This window comes from Cyprinodon variegatus, unplaced genomic scaffold, assembly GCF_000732505.1.
Source record: "Cyprinodon variegatus isolate N-32 unplaced genomic scaffold, C_variegatus-1.0 Scaffold287, whole genome shotgun sequence".
NCBI classification, from domain to species: domain Eukaryota; kingdom Metazoa; phylum Chordata; class Actinopteri; order Cyprinodontiformes; family Cyprinodontidae; genus Cyprinodon; species Cyprinodon variegatus.
The window spans coordinates 865,752-890,656 of record NW_015150740.1 but is presented as its reverse complement, the minus strand read 5'-3'; the positions used below and the strand labels follow the sequence as shown (position 1 = coordinate 890,656).

At 40.8% G+C, this 24,905-nt stretch overlaps 2 protein-coding genes across 3 annotated transcripts in view; both read right to left on the bottom strand.

The window, feature by feature from the left end:
* il17re (interleukin 17 receptor E) overlaps positions 1-739 on the bottom strand; it is a 14,713-nt gene extending 13,974 nt beyond the window's left edge. Inside the window, exons 1-2 of the mRNA XM_015383543.1 lie at positions 556-739; positions 371-386 (exon numbers count right to left, since the gene is read on the bottom strand). Coding sequence (XP_015239029.1) covers positions 371-386; positions 556-630 — 91 coding nt within the window. The 5' untranslated portion in view covers positions 631-739. The remainder of the gene's footprint in view (positions 1-370; positions 387-555) is intronic.
* A 7,808-nt stretch (positions 740-8,547) lies between these two features.
* brpf1 (bromodomain and PHD finger containing 1) lies at positions 8,548-23,001 on the bottom strand. 2 transcript variants are annotated; one of them, XM_015383571.1, is made up of 16 exons: positions 22,750-23,001; positions 20,114-20,898; positions 19,790-19,979; positions 19,415-19,702; positions 18,807-19,324; positions 17,488-17,677; positions 17,273-17,404; positions 17,037-17,165; positions 16,464-16,833; positions 14,748-15,047; positions 14,408-14,653; positions 14,169-14,316; positions 13,810-13,943; positions 11,950-12,065; positions 11,704-11,858; positions 8,558-9,531 (listed from the first exon to the last, which is right to left on the bottom strand). In XM_015383571.1, the coding sequence occupies exons 2-16, from the start codon at positions 20,851-20,853 to the stop codon at positions 9,348-9,350; spliced, it is 3,840 nt and encodes a 1,279-aa protein (XP_015239057.1). In that variant the 5' UTR covers positions 20,854-20,898; positions 22,750-23,001; the 3' UTR covers positions 8,558-9,347. The 2 variants fall into 2 exon arrangements, with proteins under 2 accessions (XP_015239058.1, XP_015239057.1); XM_015383572.1 differs by lacking the exon at positions 14,748-15,047 and having other exon boundaries at positions 8,548-9,531.
* Positions 23,002-24,905: the final 1,904 nt, after the last annotated feature.

Sequence of the window (24,905 nt, the reverse complement as noted above, 5' to 3'; positions counted from 1 at the left end):
TATATATATATATATATATATATATATATATAAACTACTGTTCAACTTTTAAAGAGGAAACAGCGCCCCCCACAGTCATAGTATATATCACTATTTAGGAGAATCGGGAAAAAGTGTTTATTTGTAGTTTCTTTTATTTTCTGTCATCTGACGTTTAACTAACTTTAAGCAGTTTAATCATATAGAAATAAATATATATTTCTACTTAACGATTTTTGAAATACAAAAAAATAATATTAATGAAATAGTTTTATATTTCAAAATGTCAAATCACTTTTTTAATCGAAAAACATAAACGAGTATACCCCACTGCCCTGATCGACATTTCACTGTAGAACAATTATAGGTAAAGAAAAAAGATTAAACTCACCTGTTAGGTCACCCTCCTAAAATAAGCAGAGGAGAAAAAAATAGAAGTTGATGAAATATGCACATTTTCACAAAGTTTAAAGAAAAGGTATAATGCAAAAGTGAAATGTCCTGTATTAATTGGGTCTAAATCAATCCCGGGGTGTTTTAAATCCAGATGTTGCCATTAAATGTGTGCAGGCTCACCTGGCAGCGTGGGAAACAGCGCACCTGCAGGGAGCACGCGGCGACAAGCAGCGTTAACACGGCGGAAAAAAACATCTTAAACAGCTTTTAATTCGTAGAGAAACAGAGAGCTGCTGTTTCTGTTAATCCTCTGATGTGAAGCTGTGAGCTGTCCTCTGCTTCGCAGCGGCTGTCTCTCTGGGGGCTTTCTTCCTCCTCCGCTCTACTTGAACTATGATTTCCCAGTCTACTGTAACGGCCCCAATGACTCACATCAATGCGTCATTTCCCTTCCTTTCCTCTTTTTGCTATTTTTAATGAATAAATAACCGCAGAGGGCTGCTCGTGTTTTGGGGCACTTTTTGATTTATCTCCTTCAATTTAGCCTGTTTAGCAGCATTTAATTGTGTTTCTATTTGAAAGTATACAATTGCGTTACTATTGGTAAGCAGCAGACTGCAGAACTTTGCTTAGGGGCCCCTGACCTCTTAGGGGCCCCATCACTGACACCTGGTTGCCTTCCTATGCAATTGTGGACTAGAATGTCTCTTTACAGATATAATGGTGCGAAAAATTCTTATACCCACCTGATATAAGGTTGATTGACCGAACCTTATTTATGGCAAGGCAAGGCAAGGCAAGGCAAATTTATTTGTATAGCACAATTTCGTACAAAGACAATGCAAAGTGCTTTACATGATTAAGATATACAAAAATAAAACAGAATCAAAGCAAGTAAGAAAAAAATTTATTAAAAAAATGCAGAAACAAAAAAGAACACTAAAAACAGTTGGATCAAAGAAAATAAAAAAAAGTTGAACTAATGATGTTTCAGTTGAACTGTTTAACTAGAGCAGTCGAAGGCAATCCTAAACAAATGTGTTTTTAGTCTGGATCTAAAGGAACTCAGGCTTTCCACACTTTTACAGTTTTCTGGAGGTTTGTTCCAGATAAGTGGAGCATAGGAACTAAATGCTGCTTCTCCATGTTTAGTTCTGGTTCTAGGTATGCAGAGCAGGTTGGAGCCAGGAGACCTGAGTGGGCTGGAAGGTTGATACACTGATAGCAAGTCTGTGATGTATTTAGGTGCTAAGCCATTCAGGGATTTATAGATGAACAGAAGTATTTTAAAGTCTATTCTCTGATGTACAGGGATTTATACCCCAACACATGACAGATTTCAACAGGATGGTGAGCCGGGACAGTGGTACTTTTAATTACTATGCTAATAACTGTGTATGCTAATAACTGTGTATAGTTCATTAGATGGTTGCTAAAAAAAAATACACTCAATATGTTTCAAACCGCAATAAATATCTTAAAAGAACTATGTGTTTGAGAGACGACTTGGAATTATGGGTAACCCAGAGCGTACATTAAAACCATAACCATTACATACAATGTGTTAGCGATACCAAAAAGAGGTACTTCAGCGGATTCCAGAAAAGAAAAAGGAAAGAAGAGCTGCTGGAAGAACAGAAAAAACTTCCCTAAATAAAGATGTTCTTTCAAAGAACCGAAGAGGGAGAGGTGGACATTGCTGCTGCAGAGAGTAAAGATGGTGACCAGGAGAGGAATGGAGAGAGCGTGGGTGAGGGGGGGGAGCCCGATAAGACTGATTTTACAGCAGAATATACTAAAGTATATCCATGTCTAGTGAAGGTGACGAATGATTAAGTGTATATGTATGGGGCACATTTCGGGTCTGTTGTCTGTGGCGGTGAGGTGGGGGTGGGGGGTGTTGTACTTCATATGGGCCCCACCCAGATAATGTTGCTTATGGGCCTATTGTTCTGTCGTTACGCCATTGACTCTGGTTCTATGGTTTGCATCCATAAATGGAATTTTTCTTTCTTTTTTCCTGCTCCTTGTGGGTTTCTTATTAAATTAATTAACTGAACTTTAATGATCTCAAATTGGAGAAATTTACCTCTGCATTTAACCCATCCCCCTTGGGGAGCAGTGGGCTGCCATTGTGCGGCGCCCGGGTAGCAGTGTGGGGTTAAGGGTCTTGCTCAGTGACCCAGAGTGGTAGCCTGTGGGAGTGGGGCTCAAACTCAGAACCCCAAGCCGCCACTCCAAACTCCTTCCAGTACTTGGTTACGCTCAGCATTTCTGTCTCTGGAACAGCATAATGCCGCCACCGCCATGTTTCAGCATGGAGATGTGGTCATGCATGCAGGGTAAAAAGTTCAGTTTTATTCTCACCAAAGCACCTTATTCAACATGTTTGATGTGTCCCCCATGTGGCTTCTTGCAAACCGCAGATTGGACCCTGTGTGAGTTCCTTTTGACACTTTTACATAAACATTATATTTCATGAATTGCAGATGTGTAGATAAGTGCAACTTATCCAGCGTTACCACTTGGCCTCCTGGTTACCTCTCTGATGAAATCATTTCTTTGGTTTGCACAACTAGCTGAAATATTCCTGGGCATGTTTTAGATCCTCTGGGGTACACACTTTCAACTTGTTACATGAGATCTTAAAACCTCTGGGTACATTTTTAGCTGTTAACATAAACAAACACAATCGAGTCAGATAGTTGACAGCCCATTTTCAGGTGGCAGAGAGAGTTATCAGAAAACAAACAAAAAGAATAATCCCAAGGGAATAAAATTTGATTTACTCCATGTCAGTTTCAAGGAAAGACGATGATCTCTTCTTGTTCCCAGATGGCCGCTCACACTGAGCCTTGTTCTGCTGGAGGTTCCTTCCTGTTAAAAGGGAGTTTTTCCTCTCCACTGTCACTACAAGCATGCTTGGTTTGAGGGATTGCCTTCGACTCAATGAGTCGAAGGCAACACATATGAGCAAGAAAAACTTTCAAAGTCCAAGTAAACCAGAACAAAGAGTCATCTTAGGACCACAACATAAAAACATGGAGTATTCTAAACGATTCAGGGACTCTCCGTCTGTTTGGCCAGATGAAAATGACACCTTTTGGTAACGAACGCTCCAGGTGGGATGAAGCCTCACACACCCACTGTTAATTATGAAGGTAACTATCATGTGACAGGCCTTTTTTTACTTTAAAAAAGTTGCTGGTCTGACATGATTTAATTCTTTAAAAGGTCTTTCATATACCCTTTAACGAATGGCACGTGTAATCAACCAGCACTTTAAACCAACAACAGAGAAACATCTTCCTTATAGTTTGAAAAATGTAAATTATATTTTCAAATTAGCTTTAAAGTCACGTTTAATACATTGCTAAAAGAAATTACAAGCAGAAAAATACTTCTAAAATCTAAGTATCTCTGTTTAAATATACGCACATTTTCTCTCTGGCTAAAATCTAAAATAAGTCAATTGCCTGAAGGCAGCAATTAAAGGAGGTAATGAAACGGTGTGTAGCTTATAACAAAGCTAAAGTTGTTGTTTTTTTTACTCACTTATTGTTTTATGTTATTCAAAATGACCTAACCTGTTGGTCTTTTAATATGCAATATGGTTAGTTTTGAAGACAGAAAGCAGATATGGCCCATCTGAAACCAAAAACACGTCTATCTAGAGAAAAAAACAAAAGAAACAGGTTTCCTCAACATCGCAGTCGTCTCCTGTATCAAGTACATCCTGTGAAAAAACCACAGCGTAATATTTATCAGATGTTTCCGCACGTCTTGTCAGTGCTGCAAAAGGAAACCAGAGGTTTGTTTTACAGATATCTGAGGGGGGGTTGTCGAGTTTGCTCATCTGAAGGCAGATGTTGTGGTGTGTGGGTGCTACTGTTGGGTGGGGGATCTTTATCACTGTTGGAAAGACTGATAAAAACGGCCTCGGATTTGGTGAGCCTGCGTTTACATGAGACCTTCTTGGGTCTGTATTGCGACAGAGGATGTACAGTTATTGCATTCTTATGGGCTGGTTGTTTTCAATCAGGTGTTCAGTGGAACTCACAAAGTGTGAATCCTGTCAATACAGCCGTGAGCATGTTTTAACTGTTGGGTAAAGAAAACCCATTTTTTAACAGCAACATTACGGTTTGTGATAAGGTGGAATTCAGCAAGTTCTTCCATTACAGCAACCAGCAAAAATTCTTCATCAGGTGGCGACTGATTTAAAGACAACAAAACGGAAACAGTAGCCCTAAAGCAATCCAACAAGTAGAGCCAGAATACTGCATGTCTGTGTTTATATAGCAAAGACACGTAGTGGTATTTCTCTCTCTGACATTATATCCGGATATACTTTTAAGATGATTTGTTTGCTTAGTACCCAACGAATCTGATTTTTTTTCTAATTTTTTTTTATTTATTTCAAATTAGCAGTTCACATTAGTTTCCTTGCCCTTTGGTAGAACTTAAATGATCATTATTACGCCTTAAAAAAGGCAGATCGCAGATGCATAAAAAACTTTAGAGGACACGACTTTACAGTTTTGCTTAAATTTACTTTACTACAATTTTAGTCACTCTGTACGTTAAAAACCTCACTATTTAATTACATGGGCGCCGATCAATACTTAAATTTATAGTGGAGGATTTTATTTTGTTGGATGGATCATCAAAATAATTGGTCCTCCTAATTGTCAGTCATTCTGGTGATATATTTACGTAAGGCTGTCTTACGTGCTCATCCCGTTAGCTATCTTTTTCAGTGCATGAGCACTTTCTGACGTTTATGTGTGGCGATCTATGGTTTTACACGGTTTCATTAAAGCTTTCCTTTCTCACCATGGTTCTTTGAAAATGGGTCGTAAGAGAAAAAGTGTCTACGAAGTGCATGAGAAGAAAAGAAAGGCCTCTGAAGAGAGAAAGAAGATCAGAATGTTTTTGGGAGAATCTTTCACACTACACTGAAAGCACAGGTTGGGCTTCCCACTGATGCTTCAATTGCGAAGTTTCTACTCCTCACGTAAAGTTTGGCATGCTATTTGGAGAAATCCATTTTACATCATCGCTAGTGAAACAAGGAGAAATAGGTTCATACATGCTCTCGCACATGTTTAATAGGGGTTCCCTCATGGGAGCGGGTACAGGGTTGAGCATGTGCATTATGTTTTTAAGTGGAGAGGGCAGGGTCTTTTCAAAAACTCAAGAAAATCCTCCAGTATACCTTTAATCTAAAGCAAAATTGCATCAGCGGTCGCCATTATGAACACTGTTGGAATAATGCAGACAGTAAGGAAGTATGTAGGAAAAGGAATCAGGATGTTTTCCATCAACAGCTCGTTAAGCATAGGAACCACCTATTAGCTAAACTAATTCCTACATTATGAAGTTTTACAATTTTGTCCAAAAACTCTGAGTGACACATGTAGATGTCCTTAATTGCATGTTTTGGTTTTTATAAAAGAGATTGGGCAAGTTTCTTTAAAAAGTAACTAGTTATAGTCACTACTTGGTTCTCCAAAAAAAGTCACTGAGTTAGTAACCCAGTTACTGCTCATTGAATTTACCTAGTTACTCACCAAAGTCACCGTGCAGTTACTTTTTATGTTCCTCGTATTGTAATTTTAAATCCAGCAAGTGGTTCAATTGTGGAATATAGGATTTTTTTTTTTTTTATTAATTAATAAATCACACTATTTGAAGTGTGAAGTGTGCATTGAAGTGTGTTGCAATATAATTATGTACATGTGATGATGTTTGCTTATAATAAAACAAAGATAAGATATTTTGGCATTACTTTTTTTCGCACGCTGTCAGCCTTGACTTGGCTACATAATAGGTATGAAGCAGAAAAAAACATGCAATAATGAAAATTCAAGTAATTAAACAAAAACAAAATATATTTTGCAATAGATTTAAACAGAGTTTCATTATCCCAGAAAAAAAGTCCTATCAGGACTGTATGTTTCCAGTATATTTGATTGGGAAAACTTAAACCTGTTTTAAACTGTTTCAGCCTTGAGAAAGTAAAGAAAGTGTGTTGATTAAAGCTGTCAGTTACTATTAGGATGATGTTAATTCCAGCTTCTAAAAAAAGTTTATAAAGTCTTTGTTGCTGCACATAAAGAGCAAATCACAGAAACACTTGGGCTTCAGCGAGTGCTTTTCCTGTAGGAATGTTGACATTGAATCCGTGTCTCCTCTGTGCTTCTGCTGAAGTTGTGCACCCTTAGACACGCACGTTGCCAACACGTGCGCCTACACCAGGAAACTATAGTCTTTATTTTTACACAGTATGTAATAAATAATGAATGTTTAAAGCGTTCATTAATGAGTAACAGATTGACTTTTACAAACTAATTAGTTACAGTGCCAATTACTGGGATAAACTGTAACACGTTACTTAATAACCTGTTAGTCCCAACACTAACAGAGATACATTTGTTTACTACATCACTACAATTTTTTTTGTGTGTTTCTAGAAGGCTGTAATCCCATTTTAACCAGCATCATTAATGGGTCAGTCACGTTAAGATGTCTGTAAGGCTGAAGGGTGTCCGGATTCATTACAGCAGTCTGGAGTTCCTTTGTTCTTACTGTTGACCACACAAAAGGTTAAGGGTTAGGAGCTATAAACTGATGTATTCAGAATTGTTTTGGTGTTTTTGCTTCATGAGGGACAGGTAGATTGCCTTGGTGGGACAGATTCAGTCCACCAACCTTGAATTTAACACGCTTCTTAGATGGTGCACCTGTTTCTTAGCTTAAAGCTCTCTCATGCATCATGATAACCATGTTTTGAATTGGACCATTCCATCCTCACACCTGTTTATTTCCCAGTTAGTATTGATTTTCTAAGGCTTCTCATTTTCCACTCAAGTGTAGCAATGGTTATTATGGATGAATATATTTTTGTATCTCCATGCTGTAAGTCTTAAACCTTTGCTCTATGGTTCAGCGTATCTTGGCCATAACACATTCAGAACCAACCTTCTTCCTGAACATTTTAATCACTGGAAGTTTCCACGATGCTTATACTAGAGTATAATAGTTTCTCAGATGAAAATCATTCCAAAAAAAGTTTTAAAAGTTAAAAAACAAACCAGTGGAATTTGTTTTCCAAGTTTGGAGACATTCTGCTTCCCATCCAGGAAGCTTTTTCAATTCAAAATGTCTGGAATAGCGTTGATTTCCAAGCTTTATATAGTAGCCCAACTAAGTCTTTTTATGGCTTGGAAAACAGGCAAATTGAATTGAGAGAACAGGTAATATGCTCCCCTTGGTAATGTGTATTTTGACCATAACTCATTCAGAAACAGTCTTCTTCCTGAACTCTATAGCCACTGGAAGTTCCCACAATGATTACATTAGAGTATAATAGATGAACATGGCTGCTTCAGGTTTCTAGAATTATCCATAGGATAAAGGAATTTGTGGAGGCCCACAACCGCCTCCCTGATATCTTAGCTAACTTCTTTTGATTTTTCCCCATGATGTCACACAAGGAAGTATTTTCTTCCCAGGTGCCTCGTCAAAATACACCCACACACACGTCTCCAGTTAACTCAGGTGTTATCAGAAGGTGAAGAATCTGTCCGAAGACGTTTTATTTTAAGGAGAGGAATAACAGCTTTTCAATTTATTTTGTTGACATTTAGCAAAGAGAAGTTTTTTGTATTTGTAACTGAACTAAAACTGAGAAAGCAGTCAAGAAAAAGGGTGTGTCTTCTACTGTATGTAAATATCTGGTTTTAATTCTTGGTGAAAGCAAACAAACTTGCACACTGACTGTCACGGATGCTAAGACAATCGTTTAGAAAGGCGTGGTGAAAAAAGATGACAGCTCTTCTAATCTGATAATAAATAGCCAGAGCTAAACAGGTCGAGTTCCTTTGTCAGCAAGCCACTGGATCTATTCACATACAAGAGTAGTGGGAGTACAGCATTAGCCTACTGCAAGGCATCGAGTTTCATGCTGTTAACAGCAGACAACATTTACAATGCAGTGAAATATTGTGGAAATATTTTTAAAAACCTGATGATGTCGAATGTGACGAGCCATCAGTGGAAACCTGAATAATAATGCACAAAAATATAATTCAAGCTACTGAGAGGATTTTAGTGGTTGAAGTATTTTTCTCCATAACATTTCCAGACACTAGTTTAGCAACAAGAACAACAATTCTAGAGCAAAGTTATTAGAAAAACACTATTCTTTTATTAAACATGTATTTTTTATGTATTCTGTGTTATAAAAAAGATCTACAGCCATCAGCCTCGACTAAGACAGACAGGGAGGCGATTGTGTTTCAGTTTAGTCCTCATTACTGACTGACTCTACAGGTCAAAGTGACAGGAACACTTGTTTACAAAACGTTTAAAAAAAAGACAAGAAGAAACATCAGTGTGTTGTGCAGCTGGAGTGACTCAAAGTAGTCCATGATGAAAAACACTTAAAGAAAAGTCCACAGAATAAATTACAGTAGGATAGATCTGGCTCTGATCAGGCTGAGACAGTCCCTCCGTCTGCTCCTCAGGGTATTCATACACAGGAAGTATTTTTGTTTCTTTAAAAGGTGGAGGTGTGTGCGTTGAATCTGCACAGAAAACATGCATTTACCTGTTTGAGTGTCTGATAGCTGTGTGACTGTAGGTGAAGAGAAGACAGAAGGAGGCAGACATATGATTACTTTTTAAGTTTGCAAACTATTTTCTTTGCTTTAAACATGGTTTTAAACTTTTTAACCATCATTATCAGCAATATCCTTATTTTCAATCTTAAATACAACATTTTTACAAGTCTGATTAAATATGGCTTAATGTGAGTGACTGTAAATTTTGGGGGAAATGTTTTCTCCTCCCTATTAATTTTCCTGCTTGCTTTATTTCTTGTCATCTTTGAAATAGGGCTGTGCTTCCCCTGATAGAAGCGTGAAATACACAACTTTTGCAGAACAAGACTGCATGTGGGTTAGCATTCAGTCACTGTCGCTGGTCTCGCTGCTGGGGTCCCCCTGGACTTTGCTGCGGTGTTGCATGGCGCGGCTGTAGGCCACCGACACAGATTTACGAATGTTGGATTTCCTGCCCTCAAGCATCTTCTCCTTGTCTAGCTCTTGGTCCACGCCGAGCGGCACCAGCTTGGAGCGCGGCAGCCACTGCCTGCACGCACAAACACGCAGAGACACAGACATGTTGAAATCCAATAAAATTAAGCAATCTATTTCTTTTTTCCTATTAAACTCATTTATCAAAAAACAGTATGAAACAATCCAAGCACTTAGTTTTGATAACTATTTTTAAATGTCTGACGCCTAATGAAAACAAAAATCTGCTTTAAATAATGAAAATAAAAATCAGAATTACATGTCACAAATTAACAAAAAAAGATTTTGAATACATCACTGGGAAAACTAACTCATTTTACTTGGTGTGCAAAAGTAAGGCAAGTCAAAAAGGTCATTTCTAAAGAAGCTGCTTTCGTTTTGTTTTTTTACTGTTTTACATGGCTTCCTTTGCTGACAAGCTAATGACGATACCAAGTTTATATCTAGCAGGATTTAACTGTCTAGGCTGCCAAAAACTTTAACCATAGTACCAGTTCACTGACTGCTAGTGGACTTTGAGTTTAAAATTTTAGACATTATTGATTCCATTGCTCGAGTTAAGATTAAATGTTTTTTTCTGGGTAGAAAAAATCTCAGTCAGAAATGAAAACATAATGGATTATATGTACGGAAGAGGATTAGGGCCACAAAAAAAAAACAAAAGAAAACTGATTTTTAAATTTTATTTCAGTTTAACATAGAAAAAAAGTCAGAATTTTGACTTTTTTCTCAGAATTCTGAGAATAAAGTCAGAATTCTGAGATTAATCTCAAAATTCTGACTTTTTTCCCATACTAAACTGAAATAAAATTTAAAAATCAGTTAACTTTTTTTTTTTTTTAGTGGCCCTAATCCTCTTCTGTAAATATAACAGCTGAAAGATTGGATGGCAGGTTCACTAGAACATCTGTAAAGGGACTCTACAGAACTGAAAAATGTGACATAATCTTTCTTCTCGGAGATCCTCTCCATAAATATTATCAATGCTTGTACCTTATCTTCCACAGTCGACAGGTTAACTAACCCTCCTGTGAAGTTAGTGTTTGGACTCCACTCTACAAAGTCCTTCTTCACTTTCTCAGAGAACAAACTTTCAAAAACTTCTGTTAGTCTGTAAATCCTCTGAATGGCTCAGCACCAAAACACATTATAGACTTGTCAGTGGATAAACTGTCCAGACTTCTGCATTCTAATAACCAGAACCAAACCCGAAGGAGCAGCTTTTTGCTCTTACGTTCCATTAATCTTAAACAAACTGCCAGAGAACTGTAGAAATGCTAAAATCCCAAATCTGTTGATGTTAAGTGATTTAAATAGTCTCCTTAATAAAATATGCAAACCAAAAATACTTGCATTGCCGCAGAGATTCAAGCAAAATAAGCCCTGACTAGGTTTTCCTATAAAGTGCAAAGACATACTATGACACTCCTAATGAGCATTTAATTCACTCTAAGCCATAAAGATTCAAAAGGGAAAAAAAAACCCACATTGAAGGCATTGAATAGAAAAGGTAAAATTCATAGTATTTTATTACTCAGATATACATTTAAATAATATAATACATCATTAATATGCAGCTATATATATATATATATATATATATATATATATATATATATATATATATATATATATATATATATATATATATATATATCAGTCAGTGTTTTCTGCCAGAATCAATATTAGTCGTCTGCAAACAAAAGAGCCTCTGTCTGCTTTAGGGGGCGGGCTTTCAGAAGGTTCACAGGGCGTTACCTGAAAGCAGGCAAACTTCAGCTAACCCTGAGAACAAGGAAGGACTTCAGCACATGCAGATCACTTGTTTCTCACCAATTCTTTCCTTTCCAAGCTTAAAGCAATGCACATGATGACCTAAAAATCTATGCATCCTTTCCCCCCTCTGCTGTTCTCATAAACCAGGCTTGGCCCATTTCTGCTGAGCGTTCTGTCGCCTTGTGCTTCTCGGCTCAAGCAGCCCTGCTTTGAAGTTTTTGCAGCTTAGTTAGGCACGAGTCTACACCCAGGCACATCAAAGACGTCGTTTTTTGCTTGCAAAACAAATTTGGATCATAATAGAAGAAAGGTGATAAATGTCAGCAAATATTAGCACCTCTAACATTTAAAACTGTTGGGACCCAATGTGGTGCACGATGTTTCGATGAGCTGAGAAACATTACTCTGCATAAAATTCAGCAAAAAAAAAAAAAAGACCTAGTGTACTTACCAAGTTCTTTTGTTGTCGAAGAAGAGGACGAGGAACAGGTGCTCCCTGGCTTCTTGGGTCATTTGCTCTCCAAGTTTCAGCACGTCTAAAGGAGGAACGGGGATGGGGACTCCCCGGTGGAACACCCCCTCCCTGGGCATCTTTGGGTCAATGATCTGCAGGCAAACAGTGGTGTGAGCACCGATTCGACACACATTTAGTACATCATGTTGTTTTAAAGCAGTTGAAGAAATGCTTCTATCTCACCAGCGCAGGATAGGAAGGATAACCTCTGCACTTGGCCCAGACCAGATCCAGAGCTTCCAGAGAGGAGTAGTCATCAGACGTCATCCAGCATCCTGACCGGTCTCGGCCACGCACCACTAACAGCAGCAGAAAAGCCAGCATTATGCATCTTTCTTTCCGTCTATACAATCAGCACGCCATGTCACATTGTCTTTAACATTTATTACAACACAGCATTCTGACATTTTAGCAGGGTGAGTCATCTTCTGGCCAAATCAGTGCAGCAGCTATGAGGATTAATAATGAAACAAAGACATTTGTTTTATTCTAGCAACTCTTTGAGTGAAAACTGATCTCCTTTTTTTTCTCTTTATGAGAATACTACATTCCACATTCATCCAGGAGGCAGCTGCAGCAGCTCCATGCCTCCACACAGCAAACAAGAATAAAAACTGTTAGATCTGCTCTCTGTACACCTACACATTTTCAGCCCAGGGAAACTAAACAAGAAGCTGTGGTTCTTGTCATTGAATCACTTCTTGCTTTTATGTATGTTTTTTCATCCTCTGCAGAAATCCCCATGTTTAGTTATGAACCTGTTCTCATTGATATTGAATCCAAAAGTGAGAAAGAAATAGCTTCTCTGACAGGTTGGAAAGAAAAGCAATAATATTGATGTGATATCTTACCTTTTACTGAGCTACATTTAGATGTCCACCATTCCTCTTTACAAAATAGTTTAAGCTTAGTCACACTGAACCAAGATCATTCTTATCCACATATCCACAACTGGATTCAGATTTGGACTTTGACTAGACCAATAATCTAGCTTTCATCTAAAACATTCCACTGTAGGCTGTATGATTAGGATCCCTGTCCTGCCGGAAGGAGAACTCTGTCTTGAACATTTGCAACTTCTAAAACAGGCATGCCCAAAGTCAGTCCTTGAGGGCCGCTGTCCCACAGCTTCTAGAGGTTTTCCTGCTCCAGCACAGCTGATTTACATTTATAGCTGTTTAAAAGGCTTTTGCTGAACTGCAATCATCAGAATCAGGTGTGTTAATGCAGGGAAACCTCAAAAACCTGCAGGACAGACTTTGGCCTTGCCTGTTGTAAAGGGTTTTCTTCCAGTACTGTCTATCGTTCAGCTTACAGCTGAGCATCCTCTAACAGCAGCCCCACACCATGATGCCAACATCAGTATATTCCCCATTGTTTCTTCTGTAAACTTAAATCGTCTGGAAGTCTTTGGCTGTGTCTTTTTCTAGCCAATCTACCATAAAGAGCAGATTTACGAATGCTCCACCAAAGTCACAGCCGAATTGTTTCCCCTTTATCTTAAAGGGAAACGCTGTTTTTTTTTTTTTTTTTTTACATTGAGCCCTTGATTTTCCGTTGTTACATCATGTTCTACTCACCCATATGAGTTTTGTGTCATTTAGAGCTGTTCTGGAGATATTAGGTTTTGTTATATCCAAGTAACTTCTTCCTATGGGCAATGAGTTGAAGGCACAAACTAAACTGTTCATAATTTATTCTTTATGGTATGCCAGCATTCATAACATGTAGGCGAATCACTGTCCCCCAGACATCTGCGGTTATATTTTTTATATTTATTAAAAACAAAGCAAATAACCATATACGGGGTAACAAAGGGGCCAATGTAAAACAAAAAAAAAAAAAGTGTTTCCCTTTAATGATTCTCTTTGTTCTCCAACAACCATGTATCCCTCTCTGAAATCCTTTAGCTCCAGTTTAGCAGAAAATAACCATATATGGGGTAACAATTCCTCAGAAGGATTTTATTTAGGGGCAGCAGTGAGGGGCCACTGGAGGACAGGCCCTGTTATGCAGGGTTTTGGTGTGGGACAATGTGCTTACGGTGAGAAACGCCCCGCGATCCTCCAACTGAGTAGGAATCATTTTCTGTGCCCGATGTTTCCTCACTGCTGTCTTCATGGAAGGTGGAACGAGAGAATGACGCCTTCACTCTGCCCTGTTTGGAGGGTGTTGTGCTGGTGGGAGGAAAACAAAAACAAAAGCATGATCATCACAGCTTTAAGCTGAACCTAGCAGAGACTTTCTTCCTCGAAACTAAAACCGAGGCAAAGACCTCAGCGGAGAAAGCTGTAGATTCTGTGGTTTTGCTTTGGTAGATAAGAAATTTGACTCTTCAGGTTGATTTTGAAATGAACGATTGAATTGGTTCAGTAGATCAGAGGCACGCATGCAGCAATCACCTGGTCCTGTCAGAGGCCGCGCTACTGCTGCTGCTGGTCGTGGACTCAGAATCTGAGCTGGAACGAGGCAAGCGAGGCTCATTTCTGTACACACGGAAGCTTTCGGTTACGGGCTGGTTTCCTGTATCGAAGCCATTGCTTGGTAAACCTGAAGGTAACAGACGGAAGGGTTGAGTCACTGTGTGATCCGGGAAATCTCCTCCCTTTAAAGGTGCATTAATGACTACTGCGTGCAGCACCTGGCAGGAGGTCGTCGTCACTGTCACTGTCAGAGGTGGAGGTGCTGTGGGGGCTGCGGGGCCTCTTCCTCTGCCTGCTAGACGACAGCAGGGGAAGCTGCGGGGGGCCGATGGGGCTCTGGCTCACCCCTGCCCCAGCATAGCCCGCGTCTCGGTTCTTCGGCGGGCGTCCTGGCCTTTTTGGAGGTCCAGTCATTTTCGAGGGCTTGTTGAAAAGGATAGTAGTCCTTCGGCCAACCTCAGGAGCTGCGAAGGATCAGAACAAAGTCAAATATTAGCCAGATTCAAACAGAAATCTCCTTAACTTTATTCTAACATTCCTAGATTCATCTAGACACACCCTTTCCTCCAATCTCCTGGCTGCTGCTCTCTCCCCCCTCATCATGGTGTCCTGTAGAAGAGTGATGCGGGAGAGAAGAACTACGATCCCCCGCTGACTCACGGCCCCCCATGATGGACCCTCCATCCCGCTGGTGAGCCAACTTCCTCCTGATCACGCTGATCTCCTTTTTCAGGGCTTTGGCTCTGCGAGACTGGCCAATGCTGTGCTTCCCTGAGCTGACCTCATCAAGGCGCGCCTGCAGGTAATGCAGCTGCTCGTCCAGAGGCAGCCGTCGCCTGTTCTCTGGGAGGAGAAGGTCTGTGGCAGCAAAACTTCTAGTTTATTCATCCCATTAATAAGAACAGGAAGGATGCAGTAAAGTGAAAACACAAACAATTGTGTTTTTAGAAAGAAGCCCTTATAAAACGGCCGCAATACTTTTTAACACTAAAAACTTATGAGGATTTTATATGACACACAAAAAGTTGTGCATAATTGTGAAGTAGAAGGATTTTTTTTTTTTATTCACAATAAAAAAAGTCAGAGTACTGTCTGCTTATTTCTATCCAATCCCCTTTTCTCTGACATCTCTAAATAAAATCAAGGGCAACCAAATTGTTATATTAAGGGCTGTTCAATCAATGACAGGAAAATCACAAGACTATGAAGCAAGTTCCAACCTACCAAGACATGGCCGTCTACACAAACAAACAAACCACACAGGAGTTTATTTATTAAAGAAACAGCCAAGAGAACATGCTAACCCTGCAGGAGCTCCAGAGAACCACACATTAGGTCTGAGAATTTAGACGTTCCCGTCTGAATGCAGCCTTCATGGAAAAACATCGAGCAGAAAGCTCAATGAAGCCATGAAAAGGCAAGACTAGACTTCTGAAAGAAGCAGCTCTTTTGAAACACACCTAAACACACAGAGTGAAATATGGTGGCAAGAGCAGCAGGCTAAAAGGATGGCCTTAAGATTTATTTCAGCCAGAGGATGACCCAGAGATACTCGGAAGAAAATGGTTTGGATAAGAGTTTGCAGTCTAATACGTTTACTATTATGTGATGGCAGTTGAGGTTGTTGCTTTGATTTCGTTATAATGTTGCACAATGATAATAACTAAATTCCTTCTACTTCCACTTCACAAACATGTTCCACTTTGTCTTATTCTGTCACATATTATCCTCCAAATAAACCTAATTTATTTTCATTTGTAGTCTGACAAACCATCTTATTTATCTATCATTATTAATAATCTTGTTAAAACAGATATAAACAGTGAAAAGTTGCTGAAGATGTTTATTTTGGGCAACCAAAGTCAATGTTTGCAAACTTTTCAGTTGTGAAAATCTGTATGAAAGACTATATGGATGTTAATTTGTGAGTTAAGAGTTTAATAGTGTTGAACTAGAAAGAGCAAGGACACAGACGCCACCTGCTGGTCAATTTTCCATCCTAAGAAAACAAAACTTTTGCACAAATAGTGACTCTTAAGCCTTGATATCTGCATTTGCTGTTATCTAAATACATATTGCATCAGTATGTAAACACAATTAAAAGACTACTTTGGTATATTTCCACCAGGGGGTGAAGGGGGTTAAAATATGATTTAGAGGCAATACAATATCTATAAGAATGCACACATTTTTAAAATCTATTGCTCTGCTTCTTCTTTAAAATGATGCTGGTCACATTAGGACAACCAATCGTTGATCAAGAGGAGCACTCACCGTCTTCGTTAGAGGACAATGGCCTCTCTCTGTCCCTGTCCTGGTCCCTCTCCCGCTCCCGGTCTCTCTCAGGCTCACGGTGGCTCTCCGGGCTCGAGTCACGGTGAAGATGCATGCCCGTCTCATAATCGAAGCCGATGCGTTCGGCCTGGCGCCTGGCCGCTCTCAGAACCACGGCGCCCATCTCCCTGAGCCGCAGGGCAGCACGGTAAAACACGGTGTCCTTGGCGTTGTACTTGAGGCAGTTGTTGACGATGAGACCGAAGTCGGCCTCGAAGGCCTCGAAAGTGAGGTAGCGATGGGACTCCAGCAGGTTCCACATGGTCTGGAAGTCCATAGGAGTGTCAATGTGCTCCAGGTAATCTGGCACCTATTGGACGGAAGGACGTGAAAAATCGCCAAATTTTTTAAAAACTCTCCACCAGCATCAATTAGGTACACTATTATAATTCCTGAGCATGAAACATGAATCCAGCAATAATGAAGCAGCCTCTAATTGCACAGGTGCAGTCCTGTTTCTCTGAAAATGAAGAGGGGACATCTAATGTGATTTTTTTATGCAAGTGTTTTCACCTCTTCCAGAGGAACAGGCTCAGTGAAGAAGTTGTTTGTGTCTCTTTCCTGTAACTGCTCCAACGTACTCCTGAGAAGAACCAGGAAGGGGGTCAGCTGCATCTCCAGCGCCATCTGCTGCACCTTAATCTAAACAGACACATTTGGACACCTGTCAGCTGCACAAAGAAACCGACATCTGTATGTACGCCGTTTTATGATCACAACAGTGTCAAAATATCCGTTATGGCTCTCACAGTCTCCCTTTTGAGTTTCTCCCTCTTGCGGATGAGCTCCACCAGCAGCCTGGCCCTCTCCAGGTCATGCCGTAGCCTCTGCCATGCCTTTAGCTGCTCCTTTAAGGCACACTGCTTCTCCTCATTGTCCCTCTGAAACACAAAAATGAAAGATGATGTTAAATGCAGGTAAGAAAATGGGACAAATATCAGAGGGCAGCGGTTCTTTGGTTTACAGGAGGAAGCTGGGCGGCGGGCTGAGGAGGATGCGGATCAACATGGCGCTGAGAAGGCAGGTGGGTCTGAAGCCGGCGCAGAAGAGGAACGCCATTGCGACTCTGTCTCTTCAGCGTCCAGTAGCTGTGGAGCCGTTGCATGAACTGGCTCTTTCTGGGTACCGTCAGGTTACTGGTGATTTTGCTGAGCCTAGAGAAGAAAACCAGAATATAAAGTTTTGGAATCCCTGGTGACAGGTTCACACAGAAATATTGATTTTCACTATCGGTTATTTTACCCCCATAAAAATGAATCCTCTTTTGTTGAGATTTGATGAGAGATTTATGAACCAACATCAGGCAGCGTTTGATTTTCAAATAAAAGAAACATGATAGATGATTTTTATAAAACTAAGAAATATTTGGCTTTTAAATGTAGCAGCTCTGGCTTACTGCTTTGTAGAAGCAAATTGTTCTGCAGTTTCTGAATTTTTGGGAGTGAGCTTCTCCCAACTGAGTAAATCTAGAGGTTGATTTTTAAAGCATTCTTCTATGAAACAGAAACTCAGTCAGAGCTGCAGCAAATCTTCAAGTCTTAACAAAAATCCTCAACTGTACATCTGTTAGTACTAAGGTATAATTATGTTTTGATCTAAACCATTCCGCTGTAGCTCCAGCTGAACTTCTGCTAAAATCTTTTGCAGCCTCCAACAGGTTTTCCTCTAGTAATGCCCTGTTTTTAGTTTAATCCAAATCTCATCAACCCTGGTAGTCTACTCCCTCCCTTTAAAAAAAAAAGCATCGCCACAGCACGATGACTCCACCACAGACTTCCACTGAGGGGTAAAGGTGTGCAGCATGGCGAACACAGCTAATTTCCTCTACAAAATGTTTTGCATCTGAGGAAAAGAATTTGGAAAGAAAAAAAAAGTTCTGGATATAATTTATAACTTGTGCCTCATCTAAGCTACTTTAATATATTCCCGAATCTTACCTCTTAATAATGCCATTTGTCCCATATATGTTCTGCAATAAACACCTGAGGCCTTCATACAGAAGATGATCGTATATTGGAAATAAATCACATACAGGTTGATTCTAGAGTCTCAATGCTTTGGAAAGCAGCTAGTTGAACTGTGTTTTTTAGGGGCATCAGAGTAAAGGGGCTTAATACAAACGCATGCTGCACTTTAAAACTTTGTGTTGGTCTATTCCATAGAATGCTAGGTTTAAATAAGTGGTTTGGGTGTAGAAAAATGTAGTAGAAGTTATTTCTGATGACGATATGCAGCGACAGACATTTGGTCATGTAAACATTCAGTTTAAATATGCCTGCCTACCTGTGGGGAGGTATGCATGGCACAGACACCACTGGTGCAGCAGCTCGTCTCTCTGCCAAGATCTTCCTGGCCCTTTTCATCTTCAGCCTGGATTTGGCCTTCGCCCTCTTGGCGCGCTCTGAGCTCCAGCCCTTGGAGTCCTCATCTTGGCAGAGACTGGGCTCGTCGTCGTCCTCCAGCTCCCCTTCGCTGTTAGACGAGCCCATGCTGGCCCCTCCCACCCCGGCCAGAGGCCTGGCGGAGCCCGGCGGCGTGTGGATGTCGCAGTACGCAGTCTTGCGAACGCTGAACGAGGTGCCGTTCGCCCCCGTTTCTCTGACGGGCTCCATCTTCATGTACAGGCCTGCCTGCTGGGCGCAAGTGACGTGGAAGGCCGTGTAACAGTTGGCTTTGTGACACTGAATGCAGGCGCCTGAGCCGCGCTGCTTGCAGATGTAGCAGGTGAGCTTCCAGCGTGCAGGAGGGATGTGCTCAATGCTATCAATCGGCTCTAGGAAGACTGTGTTTGCAAAGCAGACCTGGGAAATTGGACAAAACGAGTTATTAGAAAAACACAATAAAAGGGTCTATTTAAAGATTTGAACTTGTAAAAAAAATAATCGCTTTACCTCTGGGATCCAAAGGGCACAGACCACATGAGCCCAGCGCCCATCATCCGTCTGCTTGAAAGCGCCTCCCTTGTTAGGACACAGGGCACAGTCCACAGCTCTGCTTGGCGACTGCAGGCAGCGCCGACACAACCACTGACCCTCCGGGATGTAAGGAACGCCGTAACACTCTTGGTGGACAGCCAGGTTGCACATATCACAAAACAGGATGACATTGCTGTTTTGACACTCGCCGTCGTTACAGATGCAGCAGACAGCGTCCTCGTCAATCAGCGTACTGGGGTCTGCCTGAAGGGACGATTCAACAAAAAGGGTGAAGAGTTCAAATCTGCATGTCAACGTTTGTGGTATCATCAGGATAACAAGCTGAGGTACCTTGTTGTGGCTTTCAAAGTAGGATTCCTTTTCTAAGCGGTCCATGAGGTACTCGAAGACCTCCTGAGGGATTGGTGTCACGCCGTCACGCCGCCGCTTATCGTTCATGATGCCAAGCCAGATGCAGTCCTCCTCATCTATGTCATACTCCACCTCTTCATCCAGCTCTTCCACAGACTTCTCAATGTACCTGAAGCCCAGAGTCGGACAGAGGAGGAGATCAACGCAAAAAAAGAAGATTATTAAATCAAATATTTGTGCATTCCCCAGATTTATGAAGCTACCTTAATATTAAAGAATGTAGTTCTTATCCTAGTAGCACACCTATAGTAGGATAAAGTCCGAGGAGGGGCATCAGGTCTCTCTTGGTCCAGTTCTCTAAAAACTGCTTCTGGAAGCTTGACAGCCAGACCGGACTGCGGGTTGTGATGATGAGACGTACCATCTTTCTTTTTGTCTTTACTTTTGTGCTTCCCAGTCTTTGGCGTGGCTTTACTACCATTAGAGGACTGGATATCGGAGCGATCCTTACCGCTTCCTCCAACTTCGCTGCATGCAGCTCCACTGTCGCTTCCGTTACAAACCCCTCCTCCAAAACTGCCAGTTCCAGATGGCAACGTATCCTCTGCATCGCTGTTTTCTTCTGACACCACATCAATGTTCTCAAAGATACTGATGCGGTGAACGCGTCCCTGAATCTCTAGTTCCACCATACGCTGTGCCTGGGCATAGGTCATGGTCTCCCTCCCAGGAGAGTGGGAGCGATCCGACCGGCTGGGGCTCCCAGGTGCATTTACCTCAGGGCCTGGTCCATCACCTCCGTTACCCCCATCGTCTGTGTCTCCCGAGCCAGTCAGCGAGACACGAGGAGGCCGTCCCTTTCTCTTTTTCTGGGGCACGGTTGGAGCAGGAGTTGGGTTGTCATGGTCATAGTGGTAGAGGTGATACTCTATGCCACTGTAACTCTTGTAGACCTTACGACAAGTCTCCACAGGACACTCATACGGCGGCTTTGTGGCCCGCAGATTATGACAGAATGTCTTTACATCAAAATCTAGCCCCATGGCGCCAACAACCACTTGAGAGACAGCTTGAGTTCTGCTTTACATCTGGAAAAAAAAAAAAAACACAAATGAAAACGATGACTTAATAATAACTAAAAATGTAGGACTGCATAACATAAGGAAGATGTACTATTAAGATACATCAAATATTGTCATGGATTGTTCAGATTGACCAGTGCCATTTTTTCCACACTCAGCTCGTCTTCTGAATCTTCTTAATTTGTATCAACGGTTTACCAAGTTTGGTGAAAAGAAGACATTAAAATTTGCTATTTGTGTGTGAATCACTGCATGTATTATGTAATTACAGTGAACAATTATATTGCAGTTTTGGCTAACACTACAAAAACATGTTAGAGCTTATCAATAAGAACAGACATTGTAAAAACAAAACAAAAAAAACAATGAAAATATAGCAGGTAAATACCACTCCAAATAAATCTAATTTTCCTCACGTAAACAGGTTGGAAGCGGTAGAGAAGTACACTTAAATATTTCAGATTTCCATATTTTTGTTTGTGCATTTAAAAAAAGTACACATTATTCAGCGGTATTAAGATGATATGGTGAAACTTTGTTATTTAAGTTATCTAAAGATTAAAGAGGGGGTGAAAAGTCCTCCCTATATGACTACATTTCTGTTAGTCACGGTTAGCTGACTAAAACTGAAATTGCCCTAAATGACGCACTGTAACTAAAACCCAAAATCCCATTTAAGTTAAATGACTTATAAAAAAGCCACTAATTAAAATGGTTTGTCAGAATAAAAGCTGTTGTGCATCTGATGCAGGGATGAGCAACTGACAGCTGAAACAGGCTCCAGTTACCATGGAAACATACAGGTTTATAGATGCAGGAAACTCTAGCTTCCTTATTTTGCTATTGTTTATACTTTAAGGAAATAAAGTAGCACATTCAGAGTCTAGATCATGTGAAATCAACTACTGAAAAAAAAAACTACTGAAAAAAAAAAAACAAACATACAAAAGTCCCGTTTATTTTCGGTTACTCAGTGACAGGTGCCTTTCAGGTCAACAAAACGTTCAAACGACAAAAGCAAACAGAAACACATCCGATTGCAGAAATATTACACAGAAATCAACTTAATAAAACGGTAAACAGGGGGCAAAAAACCCCTGCAACCACCTTGATGCTTACTAACCCAGCTAACATTAGCATTCTGCTGTTACTCCTCCAACAATGAACTACTGTAGCAGAGCCGCTTTAGCCGAGCTGCTAACAACAGTTAGCAAACAACATTGACCAAACTCTCCAATAAACCGAGCCGCATTCAATGTACAGCCTCAGCAAACAAATGAACCAAACTTCAAAAAATAAGTCTGAACTGTCGCTTGGTGACTTCTTTCCATTTTTAACACTCATGTACAAATGCGGAATAAACGTTAGCTTAGCAAGGCTAGCTGTGTTACAGAGCCAGTCTCACTGTATTTCGGTAAGAAATATAAAGTATTAAAGCCCAGAGCAGCGTGTAAACATTCGGACCGAGCGTTTCCCTCCATAATGACCCCAAACAATTATTCATTTTATTTAATAACAGAGCAGCAAAACGTCCGTTATTAAGTTAGCATACTGCAACAGTAAGTGTGGTTAGCTCCAATAGTGAAGCTAATTCTAATCGAGAATCTTAATCTATGAGTTTTCTATCTACATCAGTATGCTTTGGCAGTATGGTGTGGGAAAAGGCTGGCGTGCTTATTTTGCATAATACGGGAACTACCCGCGTCCCAGTGTTTTCAGGGCGCAGTGGGTTTGTTGAATTGTAATAATTGCCACCTGATCCCATATTCGACCAGTTCCTGATCATGAAAATATGCCCAAAAGAAAAATAACGGCGAAAAAATACATCTAAACAGATTCTTCATCTTAAACACTTACTATTCCACGTTTTCCAGGAAATCTGCTGCGCGCTTCGGAAACCTTGCAGCAGCTCAGGAGGGTTGCAGGTCGGTTTTAATTCATTAGATAATCCAAGAGGAGATTGGAGAAAGGCGTAGATGCATTGGAACGTTTTATGAGACTGTATAACATCCATTTAGTTTCATTGTTTGTGCAATAATGGAGGAATTCTGGCGAACAAAAGGTGGGGACAACCATAGCTGAAACGCTGCTTGGCCGTAGACGCAGCTTGGCACATTCTCTACGCAAACCAAAACGGATTTCGATTGGACGGGAGAAAGGGACGCATGGGCGGGGCTTCCTTCTCTGATTGGTCGAACGAGTCGGAATGTATCTGCTGATTGGTTGAGATAATTAAAAAAAAGTTCAGACGATTCAGTAAGAAATACTTTTACTGCTATTTTGACGCTAAAATGCTCTATGTATGAAACCAGTTATTAACACAGGAAAGGCAGAGGATCTTTTTCTCATTTTATATTATGTAGGACTAAAAATAATATATATATTCCATCAAATTGTTTAAATTCTCATAGCAAATATTTGCTTCATACAAAAACCTTTCTTTCAAACATGCTTTTTTAAAGCTACAGTGTGTAATAATTACAGGGATATACAGTCAGAAATGTAATATATTATACATAACTATGTTATTTATTATCATCTACGAGCTCAGCCTCTTAACCTTAATATTTGCGTTGCCTTAGATTTCGTTATTTATAATTACATAGGAGCGGGTCTCGCAGCCATGGAGGCAGACATCTTTGCGCTACGGCAGCGCAGAGCCAACAAACTAGCGATTGGGAGATTACGCTCGAAAGTAACTACGGCAAGTTGAGAGAGATGAACTGAGACGGTACTGAATACACAGACTAATGAAATACTATCTGTAAAATTATCTATGTAAACAAACCTCATCACTTGAGAAGGTAGGTGATGCGGACGTCGTGGAAGACATTTTGTCCCGTAACGCTCACCGTACTGTTGGGGGGGAGAAGCGGTGGGGGGGATGTTCATACGATTGGGCCAATAATCGTCCGTACAATAACACGCAGTTCCACATTGCAAGCCGATTGGGCCAATAATCGTCCGTACAATAACGCGCAGTTCCAACCTGTATTTTATGCGTGCGCATGTTTTTTACGTCACCACGCGTTCTGGCTGGAAACGCGCGGTGACTTAAAATACGCGCGCTCGCGTAAAATACGTGGCGTTAATAATGTTTGGTGGTGGACTTCTGGTAATGGCAGCAGGGTGATCACACGCCTGGAGTTTGCTCCCTGACCATTTGTAACTTTAATACCTCTAAATTCCGACTTTTTGACCTATTTTCTTGTCAGCGCAACACTTTTGATACTAAAATGAGTAAATCCCACGGGACCCGCCAAGGGAAAAACCAGCCTCAGCTGACTCAGCACTTCAGTTCGCATGATAAAGATGCTAGTAAGGCAGAAGCTAGCAATGTAGCAACAGGTGGAGCCCAACCGTTAACACTGGACATGCTCGTCGGTGAACTTCAGAAATTGCGCAAAGACGTAACAGGTGAACTCACCTCCTCCCTGAATACGGCCATGGCTCCTATCCAAGCTTCTCTGCAGAAGATCGCTGATACAGTAGCCTCACACACAGCTACCATCTCCGTAATAGAATCAGCCCTCACTTCCCATTCAGATGACCTGACGACTCTGCAGCGCGAAGTGGCCGCGCTGAAGTCCAAGGTGGAGACCAACACTCAGACGAATGAAAAGCTACAGCGGGTTGTTGAGGACCTGGTTTCACGATCCAAACGGCAGAATCTGCGTGTGATCGGCATCCCTGAGGGAGTGGAGTGGACCGATGCTCGTTTTTTCATGACCACGCTGTTTAAGGACGTGACCGGAGGCACTTTACAGGACACCAGACATGTTCACAAGTCATTTTTTGCAAGTCCAAGTCAAGTCTCAAGTCTTGAGGGCTCAAGTCCAAGTCAAGTCTCAAGTCTTGAGAGCTCAAGTCCAAGTCAAGTCTCAAGTCTTGAGAGCTCAAGTCCAAGTCAAGTCTCAAGTCTTAAAAAGGCCTGTCGCAATAATCAATTAATCGCACAAAAAATTCTAATCACTTGATTAATTNCTGAGGACCTGTGCAGATGAGCTCTGTCA

What these genes read in the sequence shown, in the direction of transcription:
- brpf1 (XM_015383571.1), bottom strand. Translation starts at nt 20,853, where the DNA reads ATGGGGCTAGATTTTGATGTAAAGACATTCTGTCATAATCTGCGGGCC. An exon ending in GTGCCCTTTGGATCCCAGAG is followed by an intron (nt 19,325 to 19,414) that starts GTAAAGCGATTA and finishes CCAATTTCCCAG; the next exon opens with GTCTGCTTTGCAAACACAGT. An exon ending in CCGCCGCCCAGCTTCCTCCT is followed by an intron (nt 17,405 to 17,487) that starts GTAAACCAAAGA and finishes TTTGTGTTTCAG; the next exon opens with AGGGACAATGAGGAGAAGCA.